Source organism: Euprymna scolopes, chromosome 33 (assembly GCF_053919585.1).
Source record: "Euprymna scolopes isolate OS-2025 chromosome 33, ASM5391958v1, whole genome shotgun sequence".
Lineage (NCBI taxonomy): Eukaryota > Metazoa > Mollusca > Cephalopoda > Sepiida > Sepiolidae > Euprymna > Euprymna scolopes.
Genome location: NC_136514.1, coordinates 14,737,880 through 14,754,341, shown reverse-complemented (window position 1 = coordinate 14,754,341; position 16,462 = coordinate 14,737,880). Strand labels below are relative to the sequence as shown.

Sequence of the window (16,462 nt, the reverse complement as noted above, 5' to 3'; positions counted from 1 at the left end):
ATTTGTTTTGTTATCTTTTGTTTTGTTATCTTTTGTTTTGCTTTATTTGTTATTTTGTTTTGCTTTATTATCTTTTGTTTTGTTTCATTTTTTATTTTCTTTTGTTTTGTTATCTTTTGTTTTGCTTAATTTGTTATTTTGTTTTGTTTTATTATCTTCTGTTTTGCTTAATTTTTTATTTTGTTTTCTTTTATTATCTTTTGTTTTTCTTTATTTGTTATTTTCTTTTGTTTTATTATCTTTTGTTTTGTTTCATTTGTTATTTTGTTTTGTTTTATTATCTTTGTTTTGCTTTATTTGTTTTTTTGTTTTGTTTTATTATCTTTTGTTGTGTTTCATTTGTTATTTTGTTTTGTTTTATTATCTTTTGTTTTGCTTTATTTGTTATTTTCTTTTGTTTTGTTAACGTTTGTTTTGTTTCATTTGTTGTTTTGTTTTGTTTTATTATCTTTTGTTTTGTTTTATTATCTTTTGTTTTGTTTTATTATCTTTTGTTTTGTTTTATTATCTTTTGTTTTGTGTTATTTGTTATTTTGTGTTGTTGTATTATCTTATGTTTTGTTTTATTTGTTATTTTGTTTTGTTTTATTATCTTTTGTTTTGTTTCATTTGTTATTTTGTTTTGTTTTATTATCTTTTGTTTTGTTTCATTTGTTATTTATTTTGTTTTATTATCTTTTGTTTTGCTTCATTTGTTATTTTGTTTTGTTTTATTATCTTTTGTTTTTTTTTCATTTTTAAATATTTTGTTTTATTATCTTTTGTTTTGTTTTATTTGTTATTTTGTTTTGTTTTATTATCTTTTGTTTTCCTTTAATTGTAATTTTGTTTTGTTTAATTATCTTTTGTTTTGTTTTATTATCTTTTGTTTTGTTTTATTATCTTTTGTTTTGTTTTATTATCTTTTGTTTTGTGTTATTTGTTATTTTGTGTTGTTGTATTATCTTATGTTTTGTTTTATTTGTTATTTTGTTTTGTTTTATAATCTTTTGTTTTGCTTTATTTGTTATTTTGTGTTGTTTTATTTTCTTTTGTTTTGTTTCATTTGTTATTTATTTTGTTTTATTATCTTTTGTTTTGTTTCATTTGTTATTTTGTTTTACTTTATTATCTTTTGTTTTGTTTCATTTGTTATTTTGTTTTGTTTTATTATCTTTTGTTTTGCTTTATTTGTTATTTTCTTTTGTTTTGTTAACTTTTGTTTTGTTTCATTTGTTATTTTGTTTTGTTTTATTATCTTTTGTTTTGTTTTATTATCTTTTGTTTTGTTTTATTATCTTTTGTTTTGCTTTATTTGTTATTTTCTTTTGTTTTGTTAACTTTTGCTTTGTTTTATTTGGTATTTTGTTTTGCTTTATTATCTTTTGTTTTGTTTCATTTGTTATTTTGTTTTGTTTTATTATCTTTTGTTTTGCTTTATTTGTTATTTTCTTTTGTTTTGTTAACTTTTGTTTTGTTTCATTTGTTATTTTGTTTTGTTTTATTATCTTTTGTTTTGTTTTATAATCTTTTGTTTGGTTTTATTATCTTTTGTTTCGTTTTATTCTCTTTTGTTTTGTTTTATTATCTTTTGTTTTGCTTTATTTGTTATTTTCTTTTGTTTTATTATCTTTTGTTTTGTTTTATTTGTTATTGTCTTTTGTTTTATTATCTTTTGTTTTGTTTTATTTGTTTTGTTATCTTTTGTTTTGTTATCTTTTGTTTTGCTTTATTTGCTATTTTGTTTTGCTTTATTACCTTTTGTTTTGTTTCATTTGTTTATTTTCTTTTGTTTTGTTATCTTTTGTTTTGCTTAATTTGTTATTTTGTTTTGTTTTATTATCTTTTGTTTTGTTTTATTATCTTTTGTTTTGTTTTATTATCTTTGGTTTTGTGTTATTTGTTATTTTGTGTTGTTGTATTATCTTATGTTTTGTTTTATTTGTTATTTTGTTTTGTTTTATTATCTTTTGTTTTGTTTCATTTGTTATTTTGTTTTGTTTTATTATCTTTTGTTGTGTTTCATTTGTTATTTATTTTGTTTTATTATCTTTTGTTTTGCTTTATTTGTTATTTTGTTTTGTTTTATTATCTTTTGTTTTTTTTTCATTTTTAAATATTTTGTTTTATTATCTTTTGTTTTGTTTTATTTGTTATTTTGTTTTGTTTTATTATCTTTTGTTTTCCTTTAATGGTAATTTTGTTTTGTTTAATTATCTTTTGTTTTGTTTAATTTCTTATTTATTTTGTTTTATAATCTTTTGTTTTGCTTTATTTGTTATTTTGTGTTGTTTTATTTTCTTTTGTTTTGTTTCATTTGTTATTTATTTTGTTTTATTATCTTTTGTTTTGTTTTATTTGTTATTTTGTTTTACTTTATTATCTTTTGTTTTGTTTCATTTGTTATTTTGTTTTGTTTTATTATCTTTTGTTTTGCTTTATTTGTTATTTTCTTTTGTTTTGTTAACTTTTGTTTTGTTTCATTTGTTATTTTGTTTTGTTTTATTATCTTTTGTTTTGTTTTATTATCTTTTGTTTTGTTTTATTATCTTTTGTTTTGCTTTATTTGTTATTTTCTTTTGTTTTGTTAACTTTTGCTTTGTTTTATTTGGTATTTTGTTTTGCTTTATTATCTTTTGTTTTGTTTCATTTGTTATTTTGTTTTGTTTTATTATCTTTTGTTTTGCTTTATTTGTTATTTTCTTTTGTTTTGTTAACTTTTGTTTTGTTTCATTTGTTATTTTGTTTTGTTTTATTATCTTTTGTTTTGTTTTATAATCTTTTGTTTGGTTTTATTATCTTTTGTTTCGTTTTATTCTCTTTTGTTTTGTTTTATTATCTTTTGTTTTGCTTTATTTGTTATTTTCTTTTGTTTTATTATCTTTTGTTTTGTTTTATTTGTTATTGTCTTTTGTTTTATTATCTTTTGTTTTGTTTTATTTGTTTTGTTATCTTTTGTTTTGTTATCTTTTGTTTTGCTTTATTTGCTATTTTGTTTTGCTTTATTACCTTTTGTTTTGTTTCATTTGTTTATTTTCTTTTGTTTTGTTATCTTTTGTTTTGCTTAATTTGTTATTTTGTTTTGTTTTATTATCTTTTGTTTTGTTTTATTTGATATTTTCTTTTGTTTTATTATCTTTTGTTTTGCTTTATTTGTTATTTTGTTTTGTTTTATTTTCTTTTGTTTTGTTTCATTTGTTATTTTGTTTTGTTTTATTATCTTTTGTTTTGCTTTATTTGTTTTTTTGTTTTGTTTTATTATCTTTTGTTGTGTTTCATTTGTTATTTTGTTTTGTTTTATTATCTTTTGTTGTGTTTCATTTGTTATTTTGTTTTGTTTTATTATCTTTTGTTTTGTTTTATTATCTTTTGTTTTGTTTTATTATCTTTTGTTTTGTTTTATTTGTTATTTTGTTTTGTTTTATTATCTTTTGTTTTGTTTCATTTGTTATTTTGTTTTGTTTTATTATTTTTTCTTTTGCTTTATTTGTTATTTTGTATTGTTTTATTATCTTTTGCTTTGTTTCATTTGTTATTTTGTTCTGTTTTATTATCTTTTGTTTTGCTTTATTTATTATTTTCTTTTGTTTTGTTAACTTTTGTTTTGTTTCATTTTTATTTTGTTTTGTTTTATTATCTTTTGTTTTGTTTTATTATCTTTTGTTTTGTTTCATTATCTTTTGCTTTGTTTTATCTTTTGTTTTGCTTTATTTGTTATTTTCTTTTGTTTTGTTAACTTTTGTTTTGTTTTATTTGTTATTTTATTTTGTTTTATTATCTTTTGTTTTGTTTTATTTGTTATTTTGTTTTGTTTTATTATCTTTTATTTTGTTTCATTTGTTATTTTCTTTTGTTTTGTTAACTTTTGTTTTGCTTTATTTGTTATTTTCTTTTGCTTTATTATCTTTTATTTTGTTTCATTTGTTATTTTCTTTTGTTTTGTTAACTTTTGTTTTGCTTTATTTGTTATTTTGTTTTGTTTTATTATATTTTGTTTTGTTTTATTTGTTATTTTGTTTTGTTTTATTATCTTTTGTTTTGTTTTATTTGTTATTTTGTTTTGTTTTATTATCTTTTGTTTTGTTTTTTTTTGTTATTTTGTTTTGTTTTGTTATCTTTTGTTTTGCTTTATTTGTTATTTTGTTTTGTTTTATTATCTTTTGTTTTGTTATCTTTTGTTGTGTTATCTTTTGTTTTGCTTTATTTGTTATTTTTTTTGCTTTATTATCTTTTGTTTTGTTTCATTTGTTATTTATTTTGTTTTATAATATTTTGTTTTGCTTTATTTGTTATTTTGTTTTGTTTTATTATCTTTTGTTTGGCTTTATTTGTTATTTTGTTTTGTTTTGTTATCTTTTGTTTTGCTTTATTTGTTATTTTGTTTTGTTTAATTATCTTTTGTTTTGTTTCATTTGTTATTTATTTTGTTTTATTATCTTTTGTTTTGTTTTATTTGTTATTTTGTTTTGCTTTATTATCTTTTGTTTTGTTTCATTTGTTATTTTGTTTTGTTTTATTATCTTTTGTTTTGTTGCATTTGTTATTTATTTTGTTTTATTATCTTTTGTTTTGTTAACTTCTTTTTGCTTTATTTGTTATTTTCTTTTGTTTTGTTAACTTCTTTTTGCTTTATTTGTTATTTTGTTTTGCTTTATTATCTTTTGATTTGCTTTATTTGTTATTTTCTTTTGTTTTATTGTCTTTTGTTTTGTTTTGTTATCTTTTGTTTTGTTTTATTATCTTTTGTTTTGTTATCTTTTGTTTTGTTTTATTTGTTTTTTTGTTTTGCTTTATTTGTTATTTTGTTTTGCTTTATTATCTTTTGTTTTGTTTCATTTGTTATTTTGTTTTGTTTTATTTGTTATTTTCTTTTGTTTTATTATGTTTTGTGGAGCAAGTTATGTGTCGCCTGTAAACCTAAAAAAAACAAAAAAAAAACACGATTTAGGTGTTCACTTCCATAAAACTAACCTGTAGGTAAGTATAATAACAATCAAAACTTTCCGGCATGAAAAAGTGGGAAAACTGAATGCTGATAGTGCTGTTGTAAAGTGCAGAAATGATCCAGGAACACCTTTTCCCTGTTGCAGATCCGGGGAAACCTGGAGATTCAATGTGTCCAATAAGTTCATCCAGATGAATATTTTCACACGCTGAATAGAAAAAAATATATATTAATAAAAGAGTTTTGTAGTTTGCTGGAAGCGTTAAGCTTGAAGTTTAGAAAGCTGTGACAACTTTTAGAAAGAATGTAATAGACATAAACAGACAGTGTTTTGTAACAATCCGGTCAACACACACGTAGGTCTGATATGGACTTACTTTGAAAATCAAATATCAGAAAATTTTAGACATCGAAATATCAGAAAATTTTAGACATCGAAATATCAGAAAATTTTAGACATCGAAATATCAGAAAAAGTTAGACATCATATAACACACAATTAATTTAAGATCAAATAAATAGGAAAAAAATGAAGACATTATGGCATTACAAATTGCCTCTATATCTATTACATTGTTTCGATTCTGTCATTCTACATACATACATGATAATTGCAACGTCTTGTCAGACGAGTGCCATTCCTTCAGACACTTAAAGTCCATGAGCCCAAAAATAACTTCTTCTTTTTTTTTTTTAGTCCTTCCGGTGAATACACATGTTCAAGCAAGCATGACACTGAAGACGGTCATTCAGATCAATTATTACATGCTTCCAGCATTTCAAGCCTCCACACATCACAACTTTTCCATCACCACAGGACCACTTTTATAGACAAATGCCTGAGGGAGTATCTATACAAAGATGATGTTACAGAGTCTTAGCTTTGTACGACAGCTAAGTCTCTCTCTCGGTTCAAAATGTTGAGATCCAGCAACAAATAAGAGCAAGATAGCCAACAACAATTTAAACTGCAGACCAGCTTAATGCGGCTACTGGTCTCCCGCTTTATGGTTGTTAAATCAGAGATTTGCTTCTCCTAGAAAGGTTGCCTTCACCACGGCTTACGGGAGCCCTCTACACCCCAATACACATATACATACACACAAACACACACGGTGCTAGTTGGCCGTTAACCTCGAAAAAGGGTTCGTTCGCCCTTTGGAAGGTTTTGTTTTTAATCCTTTAGGGAGACTAGCCACCCTCCTCATCAAACAAGTCTGGTAGGGGAACCAGTTTAGTCGCCAGTGACCCGACGATGAGGCAGGTAGTACTGGGTTACATGGTACCAGTAGCATATGACATGACCTGACACATACATGCATACATACATACATACATACATACATACATAGTGGCTTCCTTCAGTTTTGACAGACTATGGATACTCACTGTAAGTGTGTATGCGCGTGAAATTTTTGTGATAAGAGTTGCGCAATCTCCAACCCCACCTCTCCTGAGTCGATATTGTTAAATACCAGTAGCAAGTGAAATGTACAAGACGACTAGAAACAAATGCCGAGATAAGCGGAAAGCACATACAGTGCTTAGAATTACCAAATGGTCACCCATCTGGTACTAGCCAGGCTCAACGTTGCTTAGCTTCGGTGATCCGACGTGAACCGGTGTGTCAATGTGATTATGCCGTATACATACATACATACAGATATACATACAAACATATATACATACATACATACATACATACATACAGACATACATACAGACATATATACATACATACATACATATATACATACATACATACATAATGCAAAAAGTATAAAACTTTAGGGAACGGGATGTTTCGGCATGGCCATTTTGGCAGAGAGACAATTCGTCATCACACCATTTTTATAAAGATTTTATAACTTTTTTTTTTTTTAAATTAAGCAAAACCATATGAAAATATATCACTTTAAGTATTTTTAAGGAAAATCATGTTTTTGGAAAACTCTTTTTCATTAATTTTTTTCTAATTAATTCTTTAAGGATTAAAAACTTAGAAAATATTTTAAAGTTCTTTTGGTACTTATGCACTTAAGTTACCGTGCTGAAACACTAACGTTATTACTTAGAAAGCCATTCGTCCCGGCTTTCCAAATAAGATAATAAATGTCGTTGTACAAAAGAACAAGCGAGTTGGAGTTATTTCCTATTCTTTGATACCGGACATAATGTGTGTTGGTTTGCGGACAACGTTACATGATGATGATGATGATGATGATGATGATGATGATGATGATGATGGTGGTGATGATGATGATGATGATGATGATGATGATGATGATGGTGATGATGATGATGATGATGATGATGATGATGATGATGATGATGATGATGATGATGATGATGGTGGTGGTGGTGGTGATGATGATGATGATGATGATGATGATGATGATGATGATGATGATGATGATGATGATGATGATGATGATGATGATGATGATGATGATGGACCGAGAATAAAAAGAAGGAAAGATGAAGAAGTGTAGAACAAAAAGAAAGAGGACGCGGAAAGAAAAAGAGATGACCAATAAGACAAAAAAGCGGTTATTCTTAAGATACGTCCAATTGATCGAAAAAAAAAAGAGTGGGAGTTTCTAAGGACAAGCGTCCCCCACCCCACCCCAATTCTGTACTTTCACTTTACAAAAAGATATTGTGAAACTTCAATTGAACCTGAAAATACTATTTAAAAAATTCAAGTGTAAACATACAGTGGCGCCAAAAAGAAAGTCTGCGCTTGTCATTTTGCAAAAACCGCAAATTAAGCTAAATCAAATTTAACTGTTTAAACAACCTATACCTCATTTGATTCGCCTTTTATTCCTCTATAATTTTACCTGTTCATATTTGACTTTGAACTGGAGTATCCTAGTGTTTACGTCAATTTTAAAAAATAACTTAAAATCGAGAAGGTAGAAAGAAAGGATGGAATACTGTTGCCATATCTGGGCAGGAGCTGCCAAAAACAGCCTATCATGCCTTGACAGAGTACAAAATAGACTTCGTGGTTTAGTGGGGGATGCCCTTTTCTCTACCCTGCAACCCCTCTCCCACAGAAGAGACGTTGCGAGCCTATCCTTGTTTTATCGTTATTTTCATGGCAGGTGCTCGTCTGAACTCCAATCCCTGGTCCCCCCTCGCCAATCTTTCACGAAAAACACCCGTCTAGCTGAATCCACTGTGAAAAATTTCCCCCACTCTATATCTGTGCCTAAATCAAAACGCGGATTTCATGAGCAAAGCTTCTTTCTTAGAACTGCACGCCTGTGGAACTCTGTTCCGTCTGCCTGCTTCCCTCCGGACTACAACTTGGATGTCTTCAAGTCTAATGTTAACAAATTCCTAATGAACCGCCCCCCCCCTAATTAAACACTTCATAAAATCTCCTCACTAACGTAATGTACTTGCAATAACCCTTATCCCTGAGTGGCTTCCGGGCCTTGATAAGTGGTGATCACTGTGTAAAAAAAAAAAAAAAAAAAAAAAGAAAGAAAGAAACTCCGCAGCAACAAATGAGCTTAAAACTAGTATAAAACAAGGCAATAAAGCATCTCTAATTGTTATACAACGCAACATATAGTCCAGATGCCTCGACTTTCTCTTAATAGTCATCAGAAACTCATTAACCTCGATCTTTTTGGTTTATCCAATCGAGAAATCGGCCGCAGATTGAAATGTGGTGAGAAAACGGTATGATGCCCCTAAATCTAGTCGTCCAAGTGTTATTTCTTACAGGGAAGACAACGTTATCAAGATCAGAAACAGATTTGAAATAGCAAATCCCAAAAAAAAACAGTGTAATCTTGTTAAAAGGTGCTCTCTTTCTATAGTTAAGAACAGATTGAAGGAATTTATTTGTGAGGATGTGTTTCAAGATGCAAGCCTCACAATGATTTATGCAAAGAACAGAAACCGCCGTTTGGACTTTGTCAGATGCAGTGAGGGTCATGACTCTTCCTATTGTTCGAAAGTGATTTTTAGTGACGAAAGCAACTGATGGTAGGCAGTACATCTGTCGAAGGAAGGATGAAGAATTTAATCCTAAGTGCACAGTTTCAATGCTGCAAGGTGGTGGAGGTTCAATTTTAGTGTGGGGAGTTATTAGTGCCAATGGTCCAAGGCCTATAGTTCACTTGCAAAGTCAAATTAAGTCGACCAAGTACATTGATATGTTGATTGAGCATTTCCTACTCTAATTTGATCGGATTTTGGATGATAATCCCATCTTCATGCAGGATATTGATCCCATTCAGACAACTGGCAATGTCAATAGGTTTCTTGTTGTATTTGTGTTGATTAATGTTCAAAAGTTGCATTTAAATAACAATTTTCCATTGTGCAGGGTTTCTTTTTTCCTTTTCGAATTGAGGCTATTTTTTTAAAATTGATGTGAACACTAGGATACTTTATTAAAAGTCAAATATAAACAGGTAAAATTATAGAGGAATAAAAGGCGAATCAAATGCGCTATATGTTTTTCCAACAGTTAGCTTAAATTGCAGTTTTGGAAAAAATGATAAATTCGGACTTTCTTTACGACGTAACTATATGATCACTCTTGAATTTCAACACTCCAAGTGCATAAGCACAAAAATATACCTCGTGTTTATTTAAAACACAGCAGAAAAACAATACTCGGTCGTCAAAAATATGATGGTATTTTCACATTGTTTTTTTTTTTTAATTTAAAAAAGAACGGAGTTTATGCACTCATGTTACCGTGCTATTTTTTTTAAAATTATATTTTCAAGTTTAATTGACGTTTCACGATATCTTTTTTATTATTAAATTCTGAGGTGAAAGTACAGAATAGTTACAAAACATTCTCCTCTCCCATGTTAAGAATGGCTTTCTAAATAATAATGTTATTGTTTAAGCACGGTAACATAAGTGCATAATTAGCTTATTTTTAAGTTATTTTTTTTAATTAAGAAAAATAATATGAAAATATAATCTCCTTGTTGACGACTGAATGTTGCCTGTGTTTGTGTTGTGTTTTAAATAAACATGGTTTTAACTTTTTAATGTTTATACCAATTTAACTTTTTAATTTTATACCAATTTAACTTTTTAATTTTCATACCAATTTAACTTTTTAATGTTTATACCAATTTAACTTTTTAATGTTTATACCAATTTAACTTTTTAATGTTTATACCAATTTAACTTTTTAATTTTTATACCAATTTAACTTTTTAATGTTTATACCAATTTAACTTTTTAATTCTTATACCAATTTAACTTTTTAATTTTTATACCAATTTAACTTTTTAATTTTTATACCAATTTAACTTTTTAATGTTTATACCAATTTAACTTTTTAATGTTTATACCAATTTAACTTTTTAATTCTTATACCAATTTAACTTTTTAATTCTTATACCAATTTAACTTTTTAATGTTTATACTAATTTAACTTTTTAATTCTTATACCAATTTAACTTTTTAATGTTTATACCAATTTAACTTTTTTATGTTTATACCAATTTAACTTTTTAATGTTTATACCAATTTAACTTTTTAATGTTTATACCAATTTAACTTTTTAATGTTTATACCAATTTAACTTTTTAATGTTTATACCAATTTAACTGGGATTTTTTAAAAGGAAAAATCATGTTTTTACAAATCTCTTTTAGGTTAATTATTTTATTATTAATTTTTTGAGATTAAAAACTTTTAAATATTTTAAAGTTTTTTTATTAAGAAAAAAAAAGGCATCTGAAAATATAATTGACGACTGAGTGTTGTTTTTTTGTGTTGTCTTTTAATAAAACATGGTTATTTTTAAGTTCTTTGTTTAATCAAATTATTATTTGTTTCTTTTAATAAATTTTTTTCAATTTTATTCAGAGAAGAAATATCCTCGCTCACCGAATTAATTTTATAAATCTACAAACAACTTTAAGTATAATTAGGAAGCGCAAATTTGATGCCAAATCATCCTCCCTTCCCCCCGAAACGTACTAAACCCAAAACTTTATATATCTTTTTTAATCATTTGACATGTAGGAATACAAAATGTCTTTTGAAAAAAAGCTTTTTTTCCAACGTATTTTCGATCGTACCTTTGGTTTTTCTCAGTATAATGAAGGGGATGTGCGTGCGTGCACGGGAGGAGGAGGTAGTAGAAGGAGGAGGTGGTAGAAGGAGTAGGTAGTAGAAGGAGGAGGTAGTAGAAGGAGAAAGTGTAGCTTATGAAAAAATGCCGTTTAAGCCTTATATATACATAGATGTACACACATAGATACATGCATATACGTAATGCATATATACATTTATATGATAAAATGACTGCAGAAATTCTCCTCTGGACCAAAGTATTATAGGTTTGCAACAACAGATGCCACATGCAAATCTAACTCTTAGCTACTATCATGTAACTTCAGAATATGATTTCAGACACATTAGGTCGTTATAATAAAATGCTACATTGCATCCTAGAAGCAACACCATCACAATCGCAACATCTTCAGAAGAAGGAGTTCCTATTTTTCTCCCTAAGTATTTGATCCTCCCACCACCATCTGTCAACGCCAGAGGCAAATCTACACTTTCTGCAGATATTGTGATTTTATCGATCGTAACTGAGACATAGACATAACATAATCTTTCCAATTTCCGATTCAGAAATAATAACGGCTCTCTTGACATATTCCGCCCTTTCTGATTGGCTGAGACCTGACATTTTCATATTCCAGATTGAACATATTTTCTACATAAATGAAGACTTCAAAAAGTTTATAAAATGGCGTCGCTCGCTACAGGAAACAACTGTGCTAAAAAAAATTACAAACATATTAACTGCTCATAAACTGACAATTAAATACTGGTAACCTTAATTATTGGAACAAACGTGCAAAAGTAAAAAAAATATATATACATAATGTCTTTTCCGTCTTTGGTTGCACGTCCGTAACACTCTAAAAAAATGTAAACCCAGCAATGCTTTGGGAATGCAAACATGCACAAAATACTTACACGCCATTATCTCCTCGCCAAAACAAAAACCTGAAAAAAATAACCCCGACGCAATAACTTCTGATGCAATCCTCTACGTGTGTACAACTATATGAACCTACATGTATAGGATTGCGTCAGGAGTTGGATACATTTTGGAGTGGTAAAATGATGCAACCATTTTTCCAGCGACCTTGGCAACAGATTTTATATAAATCTTCCACTTCACGTCAGTAGTAAAGGTCAGACCCAGAAGTTTGTCAAAACAAAGAGCCTCTTTTAGACAAGAGCCATTCATATCAATTCAGGCCAAGTGAGAATCACAGCATTTATACGATACACATATACTTTCTAAATAGAGTACTGTTGTTAGATCTTGGCGGGAGCTTCTCGGAGCACCCTATCCTGTTTTGACAAAGTTCAAAACCAGTTTTGAAACCTAGTAGATGATGCCCATTTTTTCCCTGCAACCTATTTCTCCAAAGAAGAGAAGTTGTGAGCCTGTCTCTGCTCTATCGTTATTTTCATGGCAAGTGCTCGTCTGAGCTTCAATCTATGCCCCCCCTTTTCAAACTATCACAAACCACTTCTCTAGCTACAACAACCATCAACAGTTTCTCCACTCTTTGTATCTAAATCTAAATGCAAATTCCATGAACAAAGTTTCTTTCTTAGAATTACCCGTCTGTGGATCTCTGTTCCGCTGGCCTGCTTTCCAGCTGACTACAATATGGTAGTTTTCATATCCAGTGTAAAAAAGTTCTTGTTGAGTCCCCCCCCCTAAATAATCCATTTCTACCTCATTTCCACAACTAACTGTTAATATGCTGTTGTCTCAGTGATTATCATACACTCATTTACCGTTATCGTCGAGTGGCCTTCAGGCCTTGATAAGTGGTGATTCCCATGTAAAAAAAAAAACAGTTCTTAAAAAATTGCGTCTCACACGTGATGTGAGGTGCGTCCGAGCACCATAAAAACAGGTTGCTGGGGGGGGGGGGGGGGAGCAGAAGCGTTCAAACTTGTGCAGAATGAACATTGTCAGACTTTTCCGAACTTGTTTAGATTGGACTTGAAGGCAACGATAGTGTAGTCGGTCAAGAAGCAAGCCATTAGAACAGTGTTCCATAGGCGGGCAGTTCTAAGAAAGAAGCGTTCAGACCTGTGTAGAGTGAACATCGTCGTGCGACTTAGACTTTTCCAATTCATATTATTTTAAAAAGGAATATTCTTAACAGTAAATCATATAAATTAATACAGAAAGCAACACAGAAGATTTTTTTTTACATTGGTTCTAATGTAAAAAGCACCACAGAGTTTTTTTTTACATTAGTTCCAATGTAATTTCCGCGAGTGACTCTATTCCAAATACATATACAAATAAAACAAAAAAAAAAACTACCTGTGTGATAATTTAGCCTGAAGTAATTAGCTTCGAAAACATCTTGCACGTTCAATAAAAAGAACAAACCATTTTTTGAAGATATGAATGGTATGGGGGTTACAGAGCCACAGTATTTCCCAATCCTTCTTCCATAACGATCAGGGTCTCGGACCTGAAAAAAAAAAAAGATCACATTTAGTAAAACTAGACCTATTCATAACCTGTTGGGTCACAACTACCACCATTATATATTCTGTGATTTCTTTCGAATATTCGGTATTTATGCAGTGAACGACCCGTTTTACATGAAAAAAAAAATTACAGCTATTTTGTAAAACTAGACCTATTCATGACCCGTTGGGTCATAACCATGACCATTATATATTTTCTGATTTCTTTTGAATATTCGGTATTTTGGTAGTGAACGACCCATTTTGCATGAATGTTATCTCAGCATATTCCGGCAGCTAACATAAACCACTAGAATATAGTGAAACGCTCAGCCAATAATAATCGCTCGACTAGACAATAAAACAAACGCGCTGTTGATCTTGCTTTACTATGGAAATATTCGAGCTACTGGTTAGAAGTATCCCAGTTCAAAGTGAATATCTATTTTTGGGGCTTTGGTTAACCTGCTATTGGACAGCATCAGGATAGCCTATTGGCATATTGACTGGACTATTATATTTTGATTATTGGATGGTATCGACTAAGGTTCTAATGACATGGTAGAAATCAGTTTTTCTTATTACTGTAGAGAAAATGGTAACTTACCTGATGTGAATAAAAAATGTTCAATTCGACACACTGCTGTCAAAACTCAACTCTAAATCTTGACGCTCTGCTATTAAAAACTCAACTTCAAATCTCAACACTCTACTGTCAGAACTCAATACTAGAACACGACGCACTGCTGACAGCACTTACTACTTCGACGTCTAAATGAAATAATTAAGTGAAGCATTTTGTGTTATGAAGCAGATACTGTCAAGAAGCGTAAATGCCCACGGAATTAAAGGAATAAATTGTAAGATAGTTAACATCATGAAATTTGGAATATAGACTTTGGTCCTTTATTCATGATATGTATACCCGGATACCCCCCCCACACACACATATATATATATATATATATATATATATATATATATATATATATATATATATATTTTTTTTTTTTTTTAAAGCCAAAAACAATGCGGAGGAAGACAGGAAAAGATGAAATAAAAAAGAAAAACAAACAGATGTAGACGAGTATGGTTGAATAGAGGAGTGTTTAACCTTCATTAGACTATCATTCTTCACTTCAATGTATAATTATTTATTACCAAGTTGCTGGTATGTTCGGTGTATGTAAAGTCCGTGGGTGGTGTGGAACTTTGATTAATTTCGAGAGAAAGGTACCTGGAAATGGAATGATAGTCAAATAAAGGTTAGACACTCCTCTATTCAACCATACTCGTCTACATCTGTTTGTTTTTCTTTTTTACTTCATCTTTTCCGGTCTTCCTCCGCATTGTTTTTGGCTTTAACAAAAAAAAACAAAAAAAATATATATATATTTCTTTACCAACAATGCTTCAAGCAAACTACTACCTACTCTTATATATAAATTAAAAATTTTAGAATTAGATTTTGTAAATCCAAATCCAAAATCAATGCTGTCTTTGAAAATTCAGGCTTTTTATATCCGATCGAAAGCATTTATTTGCATGTTGCGACAATATTGCAAGCATTTAAATTTCTTCTTTTTTCTTCATTACTTTTGTCTACACAAAAATCTGCAGGCTGCACACAAACAGATTTGTACTGATTTTTTTAAGTTCTTAATCACAAAAGAGCAACTTATTTTGCCTTTGGTAAGATTTTAGACCACACATTATTTATGCTTGTTAAGTAGTTTCTATTTCAGGTTAATTAAATTAATTTTGAAACCTAGACTAGACCTGAATAGCGCATGCTCACGTGTGTGTGTGTGTGTGTGTGTGTGTGTGTGTGTGTGTGTGTGTGTGCGAGTGCGCATGTGTGTGTGCGCGTGCGCGTGTGCGCGCGCGCGCGCGTGTGTGTGTGCATTATAGGGGTCGGTTCAGTGATAAAAAAGAAAATGGCAACTCGCATTTGCTTTTGTACTTGACGATCACGCGTAACACTGACTCTCGACGTCTCTATGCAAATGAGACTATAGCAGGTGCATGAAAGGAACTGTGAAGAGAACGGGAAGAAGGTGTGCTGTGGAGACTGACACGTGCGACAGACTATTTAGATTAATAAAAAAAAAAAAAACGTAGGCGGAAAAGATCAAACCTTTATTGAAACTGACTTATTATTATTGATCAGATCAGGCCTCTGACCACTTGCATAATCTGGTAATAAGGAAAGTAGCGATGTGCAGTTAATGGTGCTTTAGTTCCATAGTCATTAGCAGTTTAACCACCAGACTCATTCTGAGATATCACGCATATCAGATGGGCTCCGTTGGGAGAAAAAAAAAACCCCAAAAAACCGTACCATAGTGTGAATGCAGACCCCAGGAAATTCATTACTTACCTCCAAGGTTGTTCTGAAACAATATTCTTCAAGGTAAAAATCAATAAATGAAACAAAGATTCGGTTGCCAGCGGAAACGTGGACACGCCAGATACATTGCATGGGTTTTGTGTAACCATTTGGATAATTTGGTGAAATGATAGTACCGGAAGCAGACAGAATGTCCCCACCACAGCCTGGAAGGAAGAAAAACATAAAGATATGATTGAACAATTATATTTTGAAGATGCTTCGACGTAAATCATCAATTATAGTTTCATTATTGTTGGGGTTTTTTTCAACATCATACTATGTCATAATATACGGCACAATCACGTTAACACACCGGTTCTCGCCAGATCACCGAAGTTAAGCAACATTAAGCCTGGCCAGTACCAGATCGGTGACCATTTGGGAAGGAGAGGCGCTGTATGTATTGCGAGATAAATACCAGGTTGAGAAACTGGCATGATCTATCCTTCTCTCAAGGGTAGATTGGACTCTCTTAAGCCATGGTAGGCATCCCATCTAGTGATGGTGTCACGATAAAAAATTCCCTTAATAGCCCTGGCAAAGCATCAGGTATTCAGCTACAGACAATATTTAAATTATACTACAAACTCGTGTAGCAAGTTCTATCTCGGCTACGGCTGTGCTGG

At 29.8% G+C, this 16,462-nt stretch overlaps 1 protein-coding gene across 1 annotated transcript in view; it reads right to left on the bottom strand.

Moving 5' to 3' along the window:
• LOC145258153 (cubilin-like) overlaps positions 1–16,462 on the bottom strand; it is a 409,766-nt gene that overhangs the window by 239,311 nt on the left and 153,993 nt on the right. The window contains exons 28-30 of the mRNA XM_080115944.1: positions 15,825–16,000; positions 13,293–13,446; positions 4,951–5,132 (exon numbers count right to left, since the gene is read on the bottom strand). Of these exons, the coding sequence (XP_079972070.1) occupies positions 4,951–5,132; positions 13,293–13,446; positions 15,825–16,000 (512 nt within the window). The remainder of the gene's footprint in view (positions 1–4,950; positions 5,133–13,292; positions 13,447–15,824; positions 16,001–16,462) is intronic.